Source organism: Pelobates fuscus, chromosome 12, assembly GCF_036172605.1.
Source record: "Pelobates fuscus isolate aPelFus1 chromosome 12, aPelFus1.pri, whole genome shotgun sequence".
In the NCBI taxonomy this organism is placed as follows: domain Eukaryota; kingdom Metazoa; phylum Chordata; class Amphibia; order Anura; family Pelobatidae; genus Pelobates; species Pelobates fuscus.
This window is the reverse complement of record NC_086328.1, coordinates 31,299,276-31,319,510: the sequence shown is the minus strand read 5'-3', so window position 1 is coordinate 31,319,510 and position 20,235 is coordinate 31,299,276. Positions and strand designations below refer to the sequence as shown.

General features: G+C 37.7%; 1 protein-coding gene across 1 annotated transcript; it reads right to left on the bottom strand.

The window, feature by feature from the left end:
* Positions 1-12,824: 12,824 nt before the first annotated feature.
* Positions 12,825-18,719, bottom strand: DYNLRB2 (dynein light chain roadblock-type 2). Its single transcript, XM_063437340.1, has 4 exons — positions 18,656-18,719; positions 16,132-16,207; positions 14,071-14,238; positions 12,825-13,046 (listed from the first exon to the last, which is right to left on the bottom strand). The coding sequence occupies exons 1-4, from the start codon at positions 18,656-18,658 to the stop codon at positions 13,003-13,005; spliced, it is 291 nt and encodes a 96-aa protein (XP_063293410.1). The 5' UTR covers positions 18,659-18,719; the 3' UTR covers positions 12,825-13,002.
* Positions 18,720-20,235: the final 1,516 nt, after the last annotated feature.

The window sequence follows — 20,235 nt, the reverse complement described above, 5'->3', positions numbered from 1 at the left end:
CGCACCTCCCACGTTTCCCCCCCTCTGTCAGTCCCTACATTGGCTTCCAGTTAGATATAGGGCTCAATTTAAGATTCTGGTGCTTGCTTACAAGTCCCTACATAATGCTGCATCAACCTACCTATCCACCCTAATACACAAGCATGTCCCGTCGAGGCCCCTACGCTCTGCCGAAGACCTACGTCTATCCTCTGTCCGTACTCCATCATATGATGATCGCCTTCAAGACTTATCCAGGGCTGCACCTTTTCTGTGCAACTCCCTTCTCCATTAGACTTTCACCCAGTTTCTATTCCTTCAAAAAAAATTATTGAACTCACTTCTTCAGGAAAGCGTATCAATTAAACTGTTAGCCGATTTTCAGTCTCCCCACCCCCCATGACTCCTCTCCTGCAGCTGTCAAAAATAACCTACTAAGCCCTCAGTGAATACTTTGCTAGCAATCTGCTTTGATACCCCTACTTTTACCCTTTGTGTCATTATATCTCTCTCCCTCTAGCATGTAAGCTCATTGAGCAGGGCTTTCAACTCCTCTGTTCCTGTGCGTTCAACTTGTCTGGTTACAGTTACGTGTCTGTTAGTCCACCCATTGTACAGCGCTACGAAACCTGCTGGTGCTATATAAATAATAAAATAATAATAATCTCCACTTTTTGTAAAATGAAAAAAGTGGACACACTTATAACACATAATGCACTTTAGCAAGCCAAAGTGCTTCATGAGTCTGGAATGTCCCTTTGAGATCGTCGAATACATATGACTAGACAAAGAAAGTTGTTCTTGTACAGTACAAGCAAGGGTGATAACAGTGATTATTATACAACTCGAAAAATATTCAGAACAGAAAGAAAACATAAATCCCTCATGATCTAATGTTGTATTATTGTTGCGAAGAGTTATGTAGTTGGACTGGAGTTTCTTTAAATTTTGTATACAAATTTAAAAGGAAAAAGTATGTCACGTGAAAGAAAGTTAATACAAGTCATATATGATTGTCATAGTTTTATTTAATGGTGTAAATTCAAGAGAAGTGACAGTTCCTCTTTAAATTACCACTCAACACCCATAAAGCACTTCAGCTTGCTGAGGAGTATCCTACTGCAATCAGTTTATAAAAGTGCCATTTTTAAAAATCATAAATCAGCACTTTTAATATTAAACATCTCGCTGGCTGCCAAACACCACCCCTGAGATAATGGAAACGTTAGGCGTACTCTGAGTGCCCCTTCCATCTCCCCCATTCTTCCGCTCAGGCCTCACATCAGACCAGTGTCCTTCCTCGAAGATTCTTTCGAAGACGAAAGGGAGGGCTTGCAAAGGCTACATTCATAAGAACTGAAGCTTATGGAAGCTGGTGTTAAATATATACCAATGACAACATGTAAGAAAAATACATGCATGTTTTAATTTGGGGCATTTATAATAAATCGTGATTCCGATTTTTGGAGTGGAGTGCGCCTTTAATGCATTTGCAGATAATTCTGATATGCAGATCTCAACAGCATTAAATGATAATTAAGAATCAACAATGTTAAAGTATTATCCCTTAACTGTCATCACTGCAACTCAATTAATAAATGTGTAAAGTAGTAAGGGTGCGATGTATACTTTGTGAAATAACGTTTAGCAATGAGCAGCAACACAACAGAACTTAGTGACTACAAAAGTATAACACAAAGTACATAAAAAGGTGAACATTTTTCCAGCTGAGGAAGCCAAATTTGGTGAAACGCGTCCTGGATGCTATTACAAAGAAGGAATGTGGTCCTTAACTTAATCTTATGAAGCGAGCCGATATATTGGCTCAGGGTTTGTGAGTATATTGGTATTATCTCATAACATACACCCTATATACACAGACTGTACTACGCTATATTTTCCCTCCTATACCTATTACCTAGGATACTGCACCTGGATAAAATTTGGACGAAAAGGAGGGTGAGGGTCGCCTCTACGGACCCTAAGGCGTATATACCTGAGCTAGTGTATTAGCTCAGAAAAGTGTGAGTTAGTTACCTATGCACTTTATTTCTATTAATACTCTGTATAAAGGTTACACTATGTTCTGTATATTTGTGTTTTTTATTTAAGGTAAACCTGAAAATATTGTGACTACTCATAAGTATATATATCCCATTAAGGTACAGCAAGGTTTCCCTTCATTTATTCCTATATATCCACTACTACAGAGCGCTACACCGATATCTCTTCCTTTTCTACATAAAAAGGGTGTGCAGTAAACTTTCCAAGAGTAAATATGTATAACATAAAATGTAATCATCTTAAAAATGCAAATAAAGAAAAAAAAAGTGTTATTCAGTAAACAGTGCTAAACTAATGCTCGGCAATACTTATACAGCAAAATTGGTTCTTTTAACCTGAAACAAAAGATTTAAAGAAAACTAATAGTGCAAACCAGTAAAATAAACAAATTGAAATTTTTATATATGAATTGAAACTTACAAGAAATGAGTGGATAAGTGCCAGTCCACACTGTTAGGCATAGGGACGACAAATTCCTGGAAACAAGTTAAGTCCCAAAGAGTTTCCTTGATGTGAGATGAAACACCGGCGGTCATCAGAATATGTCTTATTGAACTTTATTCCAAAAATAATTCAAATTAAAAGAGAAGCAGGAATAAAACGCACTTTTAAGTTTATTGGATTGCACTCCATTTGTTTTTATGTTGCACCTTAATTAGTGTTTGAAAAAAAAATCTGTAAGTCGTTAGCAATTTCAACATGCAATTTCAATTTAAATTAGTAATTGTGTACTACAGCTGGCTATGTAACATACTAATACGTTTCTCCAAAGAATTGGAATAAAGTGCAGATTATATTGGATCCCTTCAAAGAACTGAGAATTTTAGTTAGTTGACAATGCTTTGAGACATTTACATCAAAATAGCAGGGGGTGCTTTCTGAATGTTTTTTCTTGAAGTTTAAAAAACAGTCATTCGGCCCATTCAGCAGTTCCAGTGACCCTATAGACTAAACTACATGTTTCATAAACCCATCTTAAATTGGCGGTATTGGAATAAGATCAGCCTATATCCTGTAAACCCTGACGTTTCTTGGAAATGGCAGCATTTACAGTGGTCTCTTTGCCCCAGAACCAAAACATTTATTTTATTTTTTTTCCCCACTTTTGACATTATTGCATTGTTCTTTATTGAGGAAATCAAGTTTAAATTACTAACCGCTGGTACTTGGCACCCTCTAGAACAGGGGTGCCAAAAAGGTAGACCGCCCCGATGTTGTGGAACTACAACAACTCCCATGATGCTTTGCAGGCCTTTAGAATGACAAAGCTTTATGAAAGCTGTAGTTTTAAAACATCTGGAGATCTACGTTTTGGGCACCCCTGCTCTAAAATGAAAAAAATAGTTCAGACACTTGTTGTAGGTCTAATGAAGAGGTAGGAAATTTGATGCATATTTGGTGGAATAGAGCAGGGTTTAAAAAATTATGAGATATGACATTTAAAGGTCTGGAACAGATGGGAGGTACAAAATTAGCTCTACTTAATGTTAACTGGCCCCCTGTAACTAAGACTGTTGCATTACTTATTAAACAGTTTTTTTGTTGCTACAAAAGTAGTGATTGAAAGAAACTGGATGGAAAGGGATGCATTTAACTGGCTACTCTTAAGAAATCCATTTGTTTTACAACTAAACATGGAATGCAGACTAGAATGGATGAAGATTCCCATGCAAAGAAATAGCAAGGACACAGAAGAATGGCTAAAACGGAAAGAGTCTATGAAGGACTTAAGAGAGATTTAAGGAATTCTTACTCTGTCAAACGATTAACATTTTATGTTTAGAATTTCATTTGGTTGTGCTTGACCCCGACAGGACACATGGGCTTATTGTACTACTTCTAATTTTTTGTTTATTTTGTAATTATTTGTTATGCCGATGCATATTCAGAACCACTATATTTAGCTGTAGGGGTTCTGGTGACTATAGTGTCCCTTTAAGATCCCTTTAAAAATGACTACTTACAATTTAGTCTAGGTATTTGTAATGTAGCAATTTTTTATTTTTTTTTATTAAACTTTATATAACTGTTTAAATAGATATATAAATATGGATGTATATTAAATATGAAAGTCATATTTAGAATTATTTCATTATCTGTGGTGCTATGGTGCATGTTAAATATGCATGTTGTTAAATAAATTTACAATAATCAAATATTTTGAGCACTCTCTCTTAAGGGTTATGATAATATTTGCATACCAACCATTTCCAGAAGATCAACACCATGCGGATTTCTTTGTGATACAGCTGGTTTGAACACTTCCCCGTGGACCCAGGCAAACAAAGACAAACAGAGATAAACAAAGCAAGTATACAATGGTATCAACAAGCAATGTTTAAAATGTGAAAATATGTAACCGTGTTAAAGGCTGCATTGCATGCCACAAGTGAGCAGGAAACTAACAAAATGTAACTGTAAAGGTGCATACAAGTTATCAATATATTTGAGCATTATATTTCATCTACATATGCCAGAATATATAAAGATATTATTTTAAAGTTCTTTCAAATTCTGATCCCTCTCCCATCTGTCCACCAACTCTCGGCATAGACCTCTCTATGTTAGTGGCTTGTAGGTCTATAATGAAGGTTGAATGACAGGAGAGAGCAAAAGGGGCTATCCGACTCTCCATCACAGAAAATCCTCCAGCACGCGTCTCTCACTTCTGCTGGGAGAATATAGTAATTACGTGTTTAGAGATCCATGTGCCAATGGCAGCAGTAACGTTTTTAGATGGTGGGATGCTAGACTCTACCCCTTTAATTTGATCCCACCATCTCCATAAACTTTGTCAATTTTAAAGGGACACTATAGTCACCAAAACAACTTTAGCTTAATGAAGCAGTTTTGGTGCATAGAATGTGCCCTATGCAGTATCATGCCGATTTTGTTATTGTTGCCATTTAGGAGTTAAATCAATTTTGTTTCTGTTTATGCAGTCTTGCCACACCTACCCTTGCTGTAAAGTTTTCATGACTAGAATGGTTTCAGATCTTACTTACTTTAGAAGTTTTTATCTCCTTCTCTTAATTGAACTTTAAAGGGACACTCCAGGCAGCCCTTTTTACTCACCTCGTTCCAGCGCCGGGAGCCTCGTGAAATAGGCGGGTGCGAGCAGGGAGCAATCAGACGCTTCCATTCGGAAGCGTCATTGCTCCCTTGTGCGCATGCGCGGCTTCACCGCACATGCACACATACTTCATAAGGCAGAATTAATGCCGCCCTATGAAGTCCTGAGCGCACTACCGCGCATGCGCGCAGAGTGCACAGCCGCGAGCTGAGCTGACTGACAGCTCAGCTTGCGGTCTTTGCCCGCCCCCTCTCCTCTGCTAACAGGCAGGAGAGAGAAGGCGCACACACAGTGCCTTCTCTCTCCTGCACACGTCAGATGTATTTTAATACGTCTGACGTGTACATGGCCTTTTTAGGGCCATACATGATAGGAAGTCCCTCTGGTGGCCCTCTGACTGACGGCCACTGGAGGTATTCCTATCAATCAATGTAAACACTGTATTTTCTCTGAAAATACAGTGTTTACATTAGATTGCCTGCAGGGAGCTATAGATCTCACCTGAACAACTACATTAAGCTGTAGTTGTTCAGGTGACTATAGTGTCCCTTTAATCACACCTAGGAGTCCCCTGCAGGCTCTAATAGGCCATTTAAAAACAGGAGATAATTTAAACACACTGAGACTGCATGTGACATAACCTATACAACAACAATGCTTAATTAAGCTTAATATGTTTTGGTGCCTATAGTGTCCCTTTAATGTGCCAATACCCATATTCTATCAATAATACATTAAGGTTATTACTTAAAATGTCACTTAGTGGCCAACTTGTTTTTTTTTTTTTTAGATATATATTTTATTATTTAGATATATAAAAAAGTCTGCTTATGTTTTATGAAGCTTACGCCTTACCAGTAACACTCCAGTTCAAGTACATTATATTTCTTAATTCACTTAGCCAGCTGAGTGGCTGGCTGAGTCACATGGCAAACATAGTCAGCAAGAGCTGCAGTGCTAAAGGTAAGACATTATTATTAGTCGTCACGTCACACTACATTTCCCAATAGACATTGGTACACACCATGTGATCGCAGCAGCTCACGATCACATGACTATCTATCCCTTTTCCATTTTTAATATTAGCATTCGTTTTCAAGTTACAAATAAAGGTTTTAATTATATTTCCAGTTACTAGCAGTATGCCCTTCTTATATTTAAGATTTGTTATATCTCTGTATTTCACATACATACGTCATTTTGGCGCCAAAATTTGAATAATCATGTATTTTCTAAGTTTATATAAGTATCTATGTACCAGGCTGATTTTTACTATTGCCAGTTGACAAAGCCCTGTGTGGCGAAACGCGTTTTGGCTATTTTCATATTTTAATTATATTAATAAAGGAATATTGGCTCTTTTACTATATATTTGCCATATACCTTTTATTTTATATTTTTATTTTCTTTCTACCTGGTCATACATCACTTTGAAGTCGACACCCGTCCAAGAATCCTAGGTGGGGATAATACCACCCACGCGACTATACTGAGCAGTACACCCTGCTCATTCAAATGTGAGTACTTTTATTCCTACTTTTTAAACGTATTTTTATCATACAAACAGTGAGCACTATATTTGGCTCTTATTTCTCTTTCATACCGAGGAATTATCAACACCTATATCCCACTAGTGGGGGGAAAACGCCACTGAACATTTATCATACTTGAGCGAGTTTATGCTCTCAAATAGGTGAGTGAATTACCTCCCTAGTATTTATCCAATTTTCACCTATTTACACACGGTTTGCACTATTGGAGTCTCTCTGTTTTCTCATTTGTATGTTCATCACTGAGTCAAGGTCCCGGCCAAATAATAGAGGATCCAGCTTCTCATTGAAATCACTATATACCCAAGTATCTACAAGCCTACTGGAACCCATAAGAAGCCTACAAAGTATTGGGACTATTATACGTATATATTTTTATTCTATTTTAACGTTTTTACCATATGTGAGCACATTATATTTATTTACTTTCTTCTGTATTGCGCGACCTATTATTGTGTTTCTGCCATTTCTTTTTTTGAGGACGTTAGAGGGAACCTCATACCTATAGGTTGCAGCTCCTTATCTGTTTTTAGCTCTCATTAGATCACACAGCGCTGATCCTATACCCATTATTATTTGAGGCCATGACTGAACAGTTTAGTTAAATTTCTATATGTATAGTATCAGAAAAAATGCTACCTGGCTGGGGAGAGTTCCTGCCTGGATGACATTGCAGGGAGGAAGGGATTCAAGCATGATGCCTAGGGAGGTTTATCAGACACTTGGTAGAAAGTGCAGGAATGTATTCAGGACAAGGAGCTGGGGAAGAGCGGTCAGGCAGATTCCTCACTTTTTACGCAGTGCAGAAGAAGCACCAGGAGGCTTCGGAGTCAAAATTGAAGGCTTCATAAGGAAAGAGGAATTTGCCACTATTAGCCTATGGCAGCTCAGCAGGCAGTCCTGTCTATTAGGGCAACATAATTGCTACCCAAAGAGGATACATTGGGAAGAACAGGTGGCTGTCAAACAGCCAATGAAGGTGATTCACACAACTTCTAATAGCATTTAGGATTAATAGAATTTTTGGGCAAACACCTTTTTGTATCTCCCTAGAGGGGCATTTGGGGAAACTGTAGTATTATAATTAAAATTGCATAAACAACACATTTGATCAAACAGACAAATCTAAAGGATGTAAGTATACACAAAAAAAGTTAAAACCCCTAATAGAAAAATATATGATACAGTTTACATACAGTGATACAGTGACAAGAGAGCTCACCTCCCTGGAAACTACATGCACACATGAGAATCCTTTTAAGTATAGCATTTCTCTCCTGTATACGATGCTCCTATCACATAGAATGCTACCTCTACCTAGTTTCATGGGAAAGTGCTAAACAGCCTAAAGCAGTCATGTCCAAAGTCCGGCCCATGTTCCCATTTAATACGGCCCCATAGTAATTTGGTAAATGTATCTGTTGTGGCCCCTAGTGAATCCCCGAGCGCCGTTTAGGACTCCTGGGATCTCTGGATCTTTGAACGCAGAAGGACGTGCAGTGACCTCTGTCTGATTTCTCGCGATCTCTTGGACGTCACGGGATTCTCGGGATTTGGTGTGTGCGATCGCGGGATTTGGTTTCTTCTCCCTGCTGGGACAGAAAGAGAGAATGGACAGAATAAAGAGAGACAGAATAACGAGAGAGAGAATAACGAGGGACAGAATAAAAAGAGACAGAATAAAGAGGGACAGAATAAAGAGGGACAGAATAAAGATGGACAGAATAAAAAGAGACAGAATAATGAGAGACAGATAAAGAGGGACAGAATAACGAGAGACAGATAAAGAGGGACAGAATAATGAGAGACAGATAAAGAGGTACAGAATAAAGAGGGATAGAATAAAGAGAGAAGCGACAGAATAAAGAGGAATAGAATAAAAAGACAGAATAAAGAGGGACAGAGTAAAGAGAGACAGAATAAAGAGGGACATAATAAAGAGATAGATACAGAATAAAAAGAGACAGAATAAAGAGAGAAGAGACAGAATAAAGAGAGAAGAGACAGAATAAAGAGATGAAATGAAAAGTATGTCATTTGCAATAAACTTTGCATAAAATAGTTAATTTGCATTCAATTTTAATGGTTCAAAAAAAAAGTTAGGCAAAATAGTTGGCCCTCACGCATGTTCACTTCATCAAATCTGGCCCTCTTTGAAAAAAGTTTGGACACCCTTGGCCTAGAGGGAAACTTTAACTCCCTCACACTGGTAAAAAATCTGTGATCTGACGCAACAATGTGCACCCTCTAGCAAGATTCAGGAATCTGCGTTTTATACGTTTTTGATCTTCTGGTATAGGAACCCCTCCAAGTACTGCATGCAATGATGCCGACTATTGATGAGGGGTGCTGGAAATGCAGATGGTAGGCTGGCACCCTCTTGCAATTGTGGTCGAATTGCACCACAATTCGTACATTTTGGAAAAAACTTCATGCTATGATTATGCTATGATAAGAGATTCTCATATGACCAACCCGCTCTTCCGTCTGGCTCCTCTCCTGTTACATCATACTAAACTCACGATTTCTATATATATATATAAAAAAAAGTACTTAACAATAAGTATCCTGTATGTAGTTAAAAGTCTGATTTCTAGAACAAAATAGATCACCCCCCACCCCATCCTCCTTTCCATATAGTTCCAATGCATGGAAGAACTTTGTTCCATGGAGGAACTGATTTTTTAATTCAGTGGCAGGTTGCAGATCTGGACCCACAGAATCTGCTGACTTCCAGGAACTTAAACGTTAGAGCCTAGGATGTCAATTTGGAGATAAAATAGGATAGCCCCCCATTGGGAACATTTGGCCTGGTTGATGGGCTACAAACACTTGGGGTGTGGATGGTTGGGACTGGACTCACCTCCCGTTTTTTTCCTCCCCACTACCCTCTAGGTTTGGCATACTAGGAGTCCCCAGTTAAACACACTTGTATAGTACCTAGAACGTTATAGAGCACAGGTACTTCTGAGCTGTATTTCTGTGCTCAAGTGAGATGCAAATTAGGACGGCACATCCCCTCAGTGAAGTTTCATCACATCTGTCCCATGCTGTCCCTATTTGAATGGTTGGGTTTTATAGGATGCTCATGTACTGGCCGCACCAAAGAAGGCCACTGCCAACACCCACCTACATCCGGACATGAAAGAAGACGCTGAGGAGTCCAGGAGCCAACAGGTAATGACAACGCAGACACAGTTTCCCTCTTTGAAACAGGTGAATATCGTTTGGCCATGACAAATAATGGTACTAGAGCAAGGGGCAGCAGGTAAGTATGTGATTTCAGACAGCTCTCAAAGCAATCTTCATTGGTGGAAGCAATGCATACTGATAACAGACAATGGCAGTGCTAACCTTTTGGGGGGAGCACAGCATTTCCCACTTACACATATAACATAGGGTAATAGATTGCAGTTAGGTGTGATACACAAAATATGCATTGAAATAACTTATTTAGAATTGAAATGAAAGGATAGGTTGGAGGTTAGTGTCTGTTTTTTAATACATTTTTAATCCACAAGTGAAGAGAACACAGCATATGTAATTATGCAACTACTAAGGAACACTTAATTAACAGCAAGTAATATTTGCAGAGGAGTGCAAATAGACTGAGGGGTTTTGAAATTAAGAAAACAAAACATGTGAATAGCAAAGATATTAACAACCTTTATGGAGTTGTACATTTTACTGCCAATATTGACAGTGTTGGCAATTCATTCTCAGGTGACCAAAGATTTCTATGCTGTGTCTGCTGAATATAGGATTTTGACACATAGAAAAAAAATCTGACAGACCTAGACATGTGCATTCGTTTTCGTACGAATACAATTGTCTGAAAATTCTGTTTTTTTTCTTATTTGTTTACTAAAACGTAAACAAAAGCCCTACAAATGGAATATAAACTAAACGAAAGGGCAAATGCCGAACACATTACCTTTTTGTTTCGTTCGTTTAATAGACTCCGTGCTGCAGGGGACTTAACCTCCACAGCACGGAGAAATAACAGTGCGCATGCGCGAAAAAAACCCCAAAAAGCAAGGAGGAAGTCAGCAGCGCTACCAGCCATCTCCATGTAATAAATAACTATTCCTACACCCCCCTGCATTAAAACCTATGAGGGTCACTATGAGGTTAAATCCTCCTACATGCTCCCTTCTCGCAAAATGCCATGAGAAGGGGCATGTCACCTAAACAAATTTACAAGTACTAGTGACTGGGCAGCTACTGAACAAGTATTTTTATAGGACCTGGCACAAGTATTTTTATGGGGGGGGGGGGGGGGGGGGGTTTAGAGTGACTAGGAGCTTGGGGACCCCTAGTCACTTTATTATTTGTAGTCCCCACCTGCCACTCATGGGTGGGGCCCTGGGGGGGACATTAGTTCCCCCTCATAATTTATTTAGGGTCCTAACCCGCCGCTGATGGTTGGGGACCAGGGAGGACATTAGGTCCCCCCTTTAATTAATTAGGGTTCCCACCAGTCGCTAATGGGTGGGGACATGAGGTCCCCCCATTATTTATTTAGGGTCCCCACCCGTCGCTCATGGGTGGGGACATGAGGTCCCCCCCATTTTTAAATTTATTTTTAGTTCCCACCCGCCACTCATGGGTGGGGACCAGGGGAGACATTAGGTCCCCTCTTTAATTAGGGATCTAAATAGCTACTTTTTCATATCACAAAATGGTTATAGTTTTACTATAACTATTGGTTACACATACTCTTACCGTATCTCTCTGTCACTTCTATATAAAATACTGAATTTTATATCCAGTTTTAAATGACAGCGAGCAGCCACTGGCTGCTCGCGGTTTAGGCGACATGGGGGAACTGGCACAGGTAGGGGCATGCGGCAAGATTTAACCTGTGCCAGGTCCCCCCTTATTGCACTAGTGACTGGGCAGCAATTGGACTGCCCAGTGAGCAACAGCTGCCCAATCACTAGTACTTTTAAATGTGCAAGTAAGGGCATGCGGGAGGATTTAACCTCACTTTTATTAATATGGGGGTCATAGTGACCCCTATAGGTTTTAATGCGGGGGGAGAGGGGGTAGTAGGAATAGTTATATATTACAAGGAGGGAGCTGGTAGCGCTGTCGGCTCCCTCCTTGTTTTTATTTTGTGCATGCGCAGTGCTGTTTTCATCCAAATGGACAAAAACTTTATTTTTTTACGAATTTAGTTTGAAAACGAATGGTTGGTGGACGAAATTTGGGATTGACGAATTACATTTTTATTTAGTATGAAATAATTTGTACAAAATGAAAATTTCACTGGTACACATGTCTACTCTCCACTGAACCCAAATTGTGTTAAATCTCCTCCTATGAGTTCATAGGAGGAAAAACTTGACTTCGCCTTTGCTTAAAAGATTAAAAGCAACTTTTTGTACCACCTGTGATGCCAAACTTCATCTGGTTTTTTGCTCTTTGACTGAAATGCGGATCAGCCATAACATTGTGTGATCAGCTGTTCATATTCTCCCACAAGGCTCTGCACGGTATTTTGCTATGTGCATGACACACCACTGACATTTACACTGGCTGTATGAGCAGTTCATGAAAACCATTACTAACCTACTCCTGACACTCATCAATGCTCCTAGCCACACACTATCTGCTTAATTATCATTCTTAATGGGAAAAATTAGTTTAAACCAAATGGAAAGACACTAATTGAACCATCATTGCTCAAACTAGGAATATAATTCCGGTTGATCAAGAGATTGTGCAGCTTTCAATTAATCAGGTATTCTTATCTCCTAATATTGTAGAATTCAAGCCATCATTTTGCTAGAGGGATTCGAGGTAAAACTGAAATTACGCTTATACTCACTTCCTAACAGTATCTGAACACTGTGCCGCCAATTAGAATTAAGAACAGAGATAAATTGATTTGCCACTTGACTGAACAAAGTTGCACAATCAATTGACAACATTTTAAAGTTTGGTGAATAATCCATCTCCGCTTAAAATGCTAAAATGGTTTATAATATTCTTTCAACTACAATCCACCATCAGGAAGGGGAAGCCTTAAATCCGAATAGTCTAATTATCGAAACAATGTAGAAAGGATATTTTAGTTCTATTTAATTAAAACAAATATATTATAAAATCATATTGCACATTTTCCTCCCCACTGAAGAAATGGGATAGAATAATTGTGATATTATATCATTTATTATAGTTCACATGGCAATACAAATAACAAGTAAGCAATATTGTACGACCTTCAATCCACATCACGTGTTTACAAGAAAAAAACAAAAAAAAAATAACTTAAAATATCATGTCTAGTAGAAATTGTTTCAAACTTATATCTGCATCTTTTGGGTCTGCTTATTCTGATGGATTCTGGATAACAATCAGCAGGTATTCTTTATCTGGGGGGGAAAAAAAAGGAAAAAAAGTTTTTAAAATAATATTTTTATAAAATGTTATACTATTACCGTTTAAATATATTAACCCCTTAAGGACCAAACTTCTGGAATAAAAGGGAATCATGACATGTCACACATGTCATGTGTCCTTAAGGGGTTAAGGGAACATTCTAGAATTAACTAATTTATTAGACACAGTATATGATATTTGTCATATTCCTCCGTTAACGGATGCAGAATTGTGGAGACAAACTTAACATACGACTTAGATGTTTAAATTCTGCTAGTTATTGTAATAATTGCACTGTAGTATACTATGTCAATAAAACCAATTTTTGCCAGGATCAGCTATTTTCTTCTACAAACAGTGGAAACCACTACACCGACTCATGTGAAAATAGCGCTAATTAAGTGATGTAGAAAGATAAACAAGGCAAATTCATCATCACTCATTTTGTACATAGTCTTATTGAAATAGTAGAATTATAAATGTTCTCCAACTGTTTTCTTTAAAAGGAACACTGAGCATTATTACCATCAGCTGCCTATCAATCAGGGCTCAAATAAAGAAATATTCCCGAACTATGGCATTTATTCACTAAACACTGAATTGAACTGCAAACTGTAGGTTAAAATATCTAAGCTGTGACTCTAGTGGAGATGGAGAATATTTAAAAACCAGCTTTGGTAGCAATTTGGTATTTTGTGAATAGTCCTTTTATGTCCATCTCCTGTTCTCTAGTATAACAGAGGAATCCGATCTTTCCTCTGCTTGGTGAAAGTTCTCTTGGAGTGGATGTACACATTAGACAAATTCAAAGTATGAACGGCAATTAGTTTTATGATCCCTCTATCGAGTAAAGTTCATATCTTATTCTAATTATTAAACAAACGAGCTGTACTATCTAACATTGGGGATGGAATGTCTAGAATGTTCTATAGTGTGAGAGCAAAGTCTAATTGTGCTACAGAAAAAAAAAAAAAAAAAAAAAAACTCTCAAACCAGATTTGCCAGTTCTTCTAATACCTGGAGCAACCATGATCTCGTGTTTTTTTGATCGTATTCGGAGAAAGGTGAGATCATTTTGTGGGTCAATATCTCGTACTGTACTTCTGGCTTTCATAGACAGTTGGTGGAGGAGACCAGCATATTGCACTGTGGTGGAATTATCCAGAGTTGTCCGAATTGGAATTCCTAAGAAAGATTAAGAAAGCGGTTAGAAATCTGTGAATAATAAAAATAAAAAAATAAAAAACACAAAAAAACATCACAATGAAGATAACAACTTGTAATAATACATACATTTTATAAGCAAACAAGTTTACCAATTTCAATCTAATAATCAATCTAATTTATATGAATGCATTATTGAAAATGACAGCAATATTATGTGTTTATTATTAATGTGTAGATAAACATTTTATAATACTTTGTACTATGTTACTTTTAATAATAACTTCTATTTTTGTGGTTAGGCCTTAAATGCAGATTCCATTTGCCGTTATTCTTAGGAGAAGAGCTTCGTATTGGTTATCTGGATGGTATGCAGCTTATGATAACCGCATTTATTTATAAAAAATTATATATAATTAATATAAAAAAGTTACATTAACAACAATATCACAACACAATTGGGAAAGGATTATTAAAACAAAATATCGCTTTGTATCGTTTTGCTTTTCTTTTTCTCAAGAAACAAACAACAAATATACAGACATATCAGTGCAAATTTACAAATCTAGGTCATGGTAAGCTCAAAAATAAAAATATCTTCACATCTAATATCAAAGATCAGTCCAAGTTAATGTTTTAGTTGGTTACTCCTAGTATTTTCAGCCATTTATTATAATATCCTTGCTTATTTAGAGAGTCAAGGAAGAACCATGTAAACCCCTTTCCACACAAAGTTGATATGGGAATTGGTCTATTAAATGCTTCTTTTGGAAATGAAGGTTTTATTTCCACTGTGTAGCTATTGTGATTTTAGTAGCTAAAAACAATGTATAGCACAGTGGTAGGCAACCTTCGGCTCTACAGATGTTGTGGACTACATCTCCCTTGATGCTTTGCCAGCAATATGGCTGTAAAAGCATTATGGGAGATGTAGTCCAAAACATCTGTAGAGCCGAAGGTTGCCTACCCCTGGTATAGCACGACATTTTACGGAAGTGGAAGGTAGAGCCCAGTTTAAATGTAGTAGGGCCACATCAGGTTATCTTTTTAAATTGAAGCAGACTAGATGGGCCGAATGGTTGGGCAGACTAGATGGGCCGAATGGTTGGGCAGACTAGATGGGCCGAATGGTTCTTATCTGCCGTCACATTCTATGTTTCTATGAAGTTAGATAGGGATTTGAATTACTCATTGGCCCACAACCATAAAGGTTTTACCATTTTGCAATACCACCATAAGTGTTGGAAAGATCCATGTAAACATCCGCACCGCGTGATAACCGAATTTAATACTGCAAATGTACCTAGAATTCAAAAGATAATAAACTCTGTATTTTACACCCCTTTGTGTATCTTGAGAGAAACAAGAAAATGTTTAACATGTTCTTGCCACTGTGTTCCAGTCAACAGTATACATCCTCCGTACTACACATCTTCCAACAGTTCAAATGGAAAAAACAGAGGGACACTTTCATTTTAAAGGTTTGGGTGTAGCCAGGAGCAGGGCAGTTCTAAACATTGTAGGCACTTACTAATAATTTATGCAACTAAAATGTGATCTAGAACAGGAACAATGTATCTTATTTACACAGAGATTTATAAACACATTTATTGTAGTTTAAAGACGCATTACTGTGTATTTTATTGCTGAGGAGCAATAGTTATAGACTCAGACACACAAACAATATGGAGCCCTTAGAAAAAAAGGGACATTATGATAGTAAAGGTGGACAGAGAGATTTGGGGACACAATAGGGACTGCCTTCCTAACTTGGGAGGTATGTACTGTTTTCAGGATAGAGTGAAAGAACAATACATAGTTCATTATATATATTATTCATTCTGCGGCACACTATCAAAATATGTGTATTTGGAAAAATGGTAACAATAAGCAAATACATAAGATCCACATTACCTTCTGAATTAACCACAATGGTTCCAATCACACCTTTGTGAGACTGAATTCTCTTCAAGGTTTCTTCAACTTCAGCCTGAAAAACAGTAACACCCATTCAGATTAGTTTATAATCACATATGCACTAGGCAGAATGTACAAGCAAACAACAGATTGTATACATGTGTACAGAAATGCAGGCAATAAGTCACCACTATTTCTTTAGGATCCACAACCTTCTTACAGGCGGTGTGTATCTGATTACTAAATAAACCTAGCAAAAACAGACAGCCATGTGGAGATCTGATATTGAAAGTAAAACTTGAAAATACTAGTGTAAATTGCTAACACTGCATAAACAGTTACACTGTATTCCTAGATTTAGATTACTATTTTATTTTTAATTAAAAGAGCCAGCACTGCATAGTTTGGTGGATTGGATCCAATTAAAACAATGTGATATAATAAAATCAGGATGAAGCGGAAGCTGGCTAAGAGTCATAAAAAATCCCCTGAAGACAAGATTGACGGTATGGGATGTCTAGGACTGTTGACGCATTGTATAGCTTCATATCCCCTAGCACCCTGTTCCATAAATAGGATATCAGATTTCAAACAATCTACAAGAAAGGAAGCATCACAGCTTATTATAAGATACCACACAGGGAATATGTCTGTTTCCATAGCAACCACAAACAGCCAGTCTAGGTGCATCAATTAGCTCTAATTGGGAGGTACAAATTCTAGTACTCCCACAAGCCTGGTTGAGAAGTAAACTATAGATGTAGTTAAAATAAAACGAAGGTTCAGCACACAAAAAAAGTGTCTATTTGTAAAAAATCCTCCAACTTCAAAACTTTTTTCCGCCAAAGTTTCATTTTACTACGTTTGGTGTTTAATGAACACACCCCATAATGTATAATCATTTCCTATTAAAGAGTTGCAGATACCTATGAATTGTTCCATGACTAAACCGGCTTAAAAAAATATATATCATACATCTATATTAATAGTAAAAAAAAATAACAAATATGCAAGGCGGGCAAGCAAGGTATGAACTTGGGTAATTACTCACCATTATATGATACACAGGATTGAATCACAGTGCAATATGTGAATAATAATATACTATACACACTAATAGCTTGATTTATAGGAGACAGAGCACTGAATCATGGGGACATTCACTGGCTGTATTCGAATCATAAGTGTGTTCACCACCTTTCAGTAAGGTGTGCATCCATGTTTACATAAAAGGTGAACATTTATTGATTACAAAATAATAAAGAACATTCATCTGAATCCAAACTATTCTTATAAATTACCAGCCATTTTCTTAACTTAAAGGGACACTCTATGGGCACTAAAACCATTTCATCTTATTGAATTGGTTATAGCAACTGGAGTCCCCTTGCATGGTCGATCCATTCAGTGTTAAACCATTTTCGAGCAGTTTAACCCCTTAAGGACACATGACATGTGTGACATGTCATGATTCCCTTTTATTCCAGAAGGTTGGTCCTTAAGGGGTTAACACTAAGTAAGGGTCTTTGGCTACCCACAGAAGTACAACTAAGGCAGAGATCACACACTTCCTTCTAGTCATAACGATTCATACCAGCAATGGGCACTGTAATTGTCGGAAAGCAGTCAGCTGACACACTCAGTCAGTCAATCACAGCTGCCCATTGCTGCTCAGACTAATTCTTCTTCAATACCACGGGGGGGCGGGGGATGGGCTGCTGGGGACTCCAGACACCATAACCACTTCAATGTGTTTTATACCGCACCTCCTATAGACTGTAAGCTCGTTTGAGCAGGGACCTCTTCAAGCTATTGTTCCTGTAAGTTTTCTTGTAATTGTCCTATTTATAGTTACATCCCCACTCTAATAATATTGTAAAGCGCTACGGAATCTGTTGGCGCTATATAAATGGCAATAATAATAATAATGAGTTGAAACGGTTACAACATCCCTTTAAATAAAGCACACTCTAAAAAAAAAAAAATTAAAAATATATATATTTTTTCTCAGTGATAACCAGGTTAATTCACGCCATTTTCAGGTTATTTTATTCATACATTTTTTTATATGTATAAATATACAAGAAAAATCTTCAGGGGCTAGATCTCCGCTCACAAGCAGGGGGCTCACATTTGTATTGGTCTGTTTATATTGTACTGTGTTTTATCTCAATTGTACAACACCGTGGAATAGGTTGGCGCTTTATAAATGCCAGTATTAAATAAACAAACTTGATCAGCAATTTTATATATATATATATATATATATATACACACACAATAACCTAAAATTGCAGGTATGGATCTTATAATAGGGGAGTGAGGATAAAGAGAGCATATTGGTCCTGAATTCTGAATGTCCCTAAAATTAAACATGAAATTCCCCAAACCTGCCCTTCTGGGACCCCATGTGATCCCCAGACAGCAGCACCCACAGGGGAACATGATATATTACCCAGAATATATAATTTATATCATATCCCTAGCCTGTCCCATAGGAGGCCATTGTGCAGCTACTCACCATCCTGCCTGCTCAGCCTCAACTGACAACAAACTCTGCGTCCCTCTGTTACTAAGCAACCACACCGGAAAAGGCACCGCCCAATGTGGGCGGGCACCAAGCTGTGACCTCCAGAGAGTCTTAATCACCAGAGACTTAACACTCCCTGTTTTTTTTAAAAAAAACAACCTGAATTAAAAATCGCGGGTCTGCACACGCCAAGTGATTCATTTCGATCTCTACATGCATAGATGTTTAGGATTTTGTTCGGCATCCTTAAGGTTCCTGTAATGTAAACACGGAAATGAAGCTGCATTGTGTCTCGGGTGTTTAGAACACTCCCCCCCCCTCCTCCTCCATCGGCTGGTTACTGTTACGTTGCATTACCAGGAAACCGAGGTGCTTTGTCGCCACCTGTGGCAGCTGTGCGATACTGCAGGGTGGTGCTGCGCACATGTCACACAGTGTAGCTCAGACACCTGTGCAGTAAGCATTCAGGAAGAGTCCCCAAGCGGCTGATCTTATATTTACTGATTAAAACCATGTTTTGAAAACCAACTTGTAAAAATGAATTAATTAAATAATTAGAAATTATCCACTTTGAGTGATTTTTTTTTTTTGCGTTATACAATTTTTACAGTTTAACTTATATTAAATATTTTATATATATATATATATATATATATATATATATATATATATATATTTTAAAAAGAGCAATAATAACGAAAATGAGAATATGTGATATTTATACGTTACTTCCTGTTAGTTTAGGTAGAAAGTCTATGCTGGGGAAAAATTGATGCATTGCAGTAGCTGCAGATACTGGATTTGCAGGTTTTGCAAGCCAAGATTTCATTTCATATACCCCTTTACCCCCACAACCATCATGTAGGCTGTTTTCTTATATAAACATGCACATCGTTATTCACAAAAGTGTAAATTGTTGACAAATCAAACTGAAGTTCAAATTTGAGTTCAGACTAGCCAAACTGGAATTAAATTCTCAAAGTCAGCTAAGTTTTTAGTTCAGCTATTTTCACATAAACTTTTAAATTCATTTTGAATTTCAGATAACACTTTAGTAGACCGCCCTATGAGTCTTCATTCTGTTTAGGAATAGTTTCAGGATTCTGATAGGGTTCTGATTTCTGAGATGAAAGGGTTACTTCAACCAAAAGACAGTGTTTTTACAAAACACTGGTTTTGGTTGAAGTAACCCTTTCTGTGGTGATCCATCCCCCAAATGCGAAAAAAATAAATTAAAACTCTCCTTTACTTTCAACTCTGAAGCCAAGTTCTTCCTTCAGCCTGATCATCCTCCACTGTTATCACTTCCACTCGCCAGAGAAAGGTCAGACTGAGGGGAGGACAGCGGTGACATAGAAGGTGCCTGTGCCACCATTGGCTGTCTGGTGCCCATTTTGCAAAAAGCAGTGTTTTCACAAAACACTGGTTTTGGTTCAGGTAACCCTTTAAGTGGTGGTATGTCCCCCAAATGCGAAAAAAATAAATAAAAACTCTAATTTTTTTCCCAATGCTGTATGGTCCAACACTGCCTGGTGCCCATTTTGCACAGAATTGACATTAGCCTGCCTGCT

Bases quoted from the DNA above. Each gene is read 5' to 3' on its own strand.
- DYNLRB2 (XM_063437340.1), bottom strand. The intron at 14,239-16,131 runs GTAATGTGGATC...AATCTTTCTTAG, and splicing joins CATTGTGGTTAATTCAGAAG to GAATTCCAATTCGGACAACT. The intron at 13,047-14,070 runs GTATTAGAAGAA...TTTCCCCCCCAG, and splicing joins CGAGATCATGGTTGCTCCAG to ATAAAGAATACCTGCTGATT.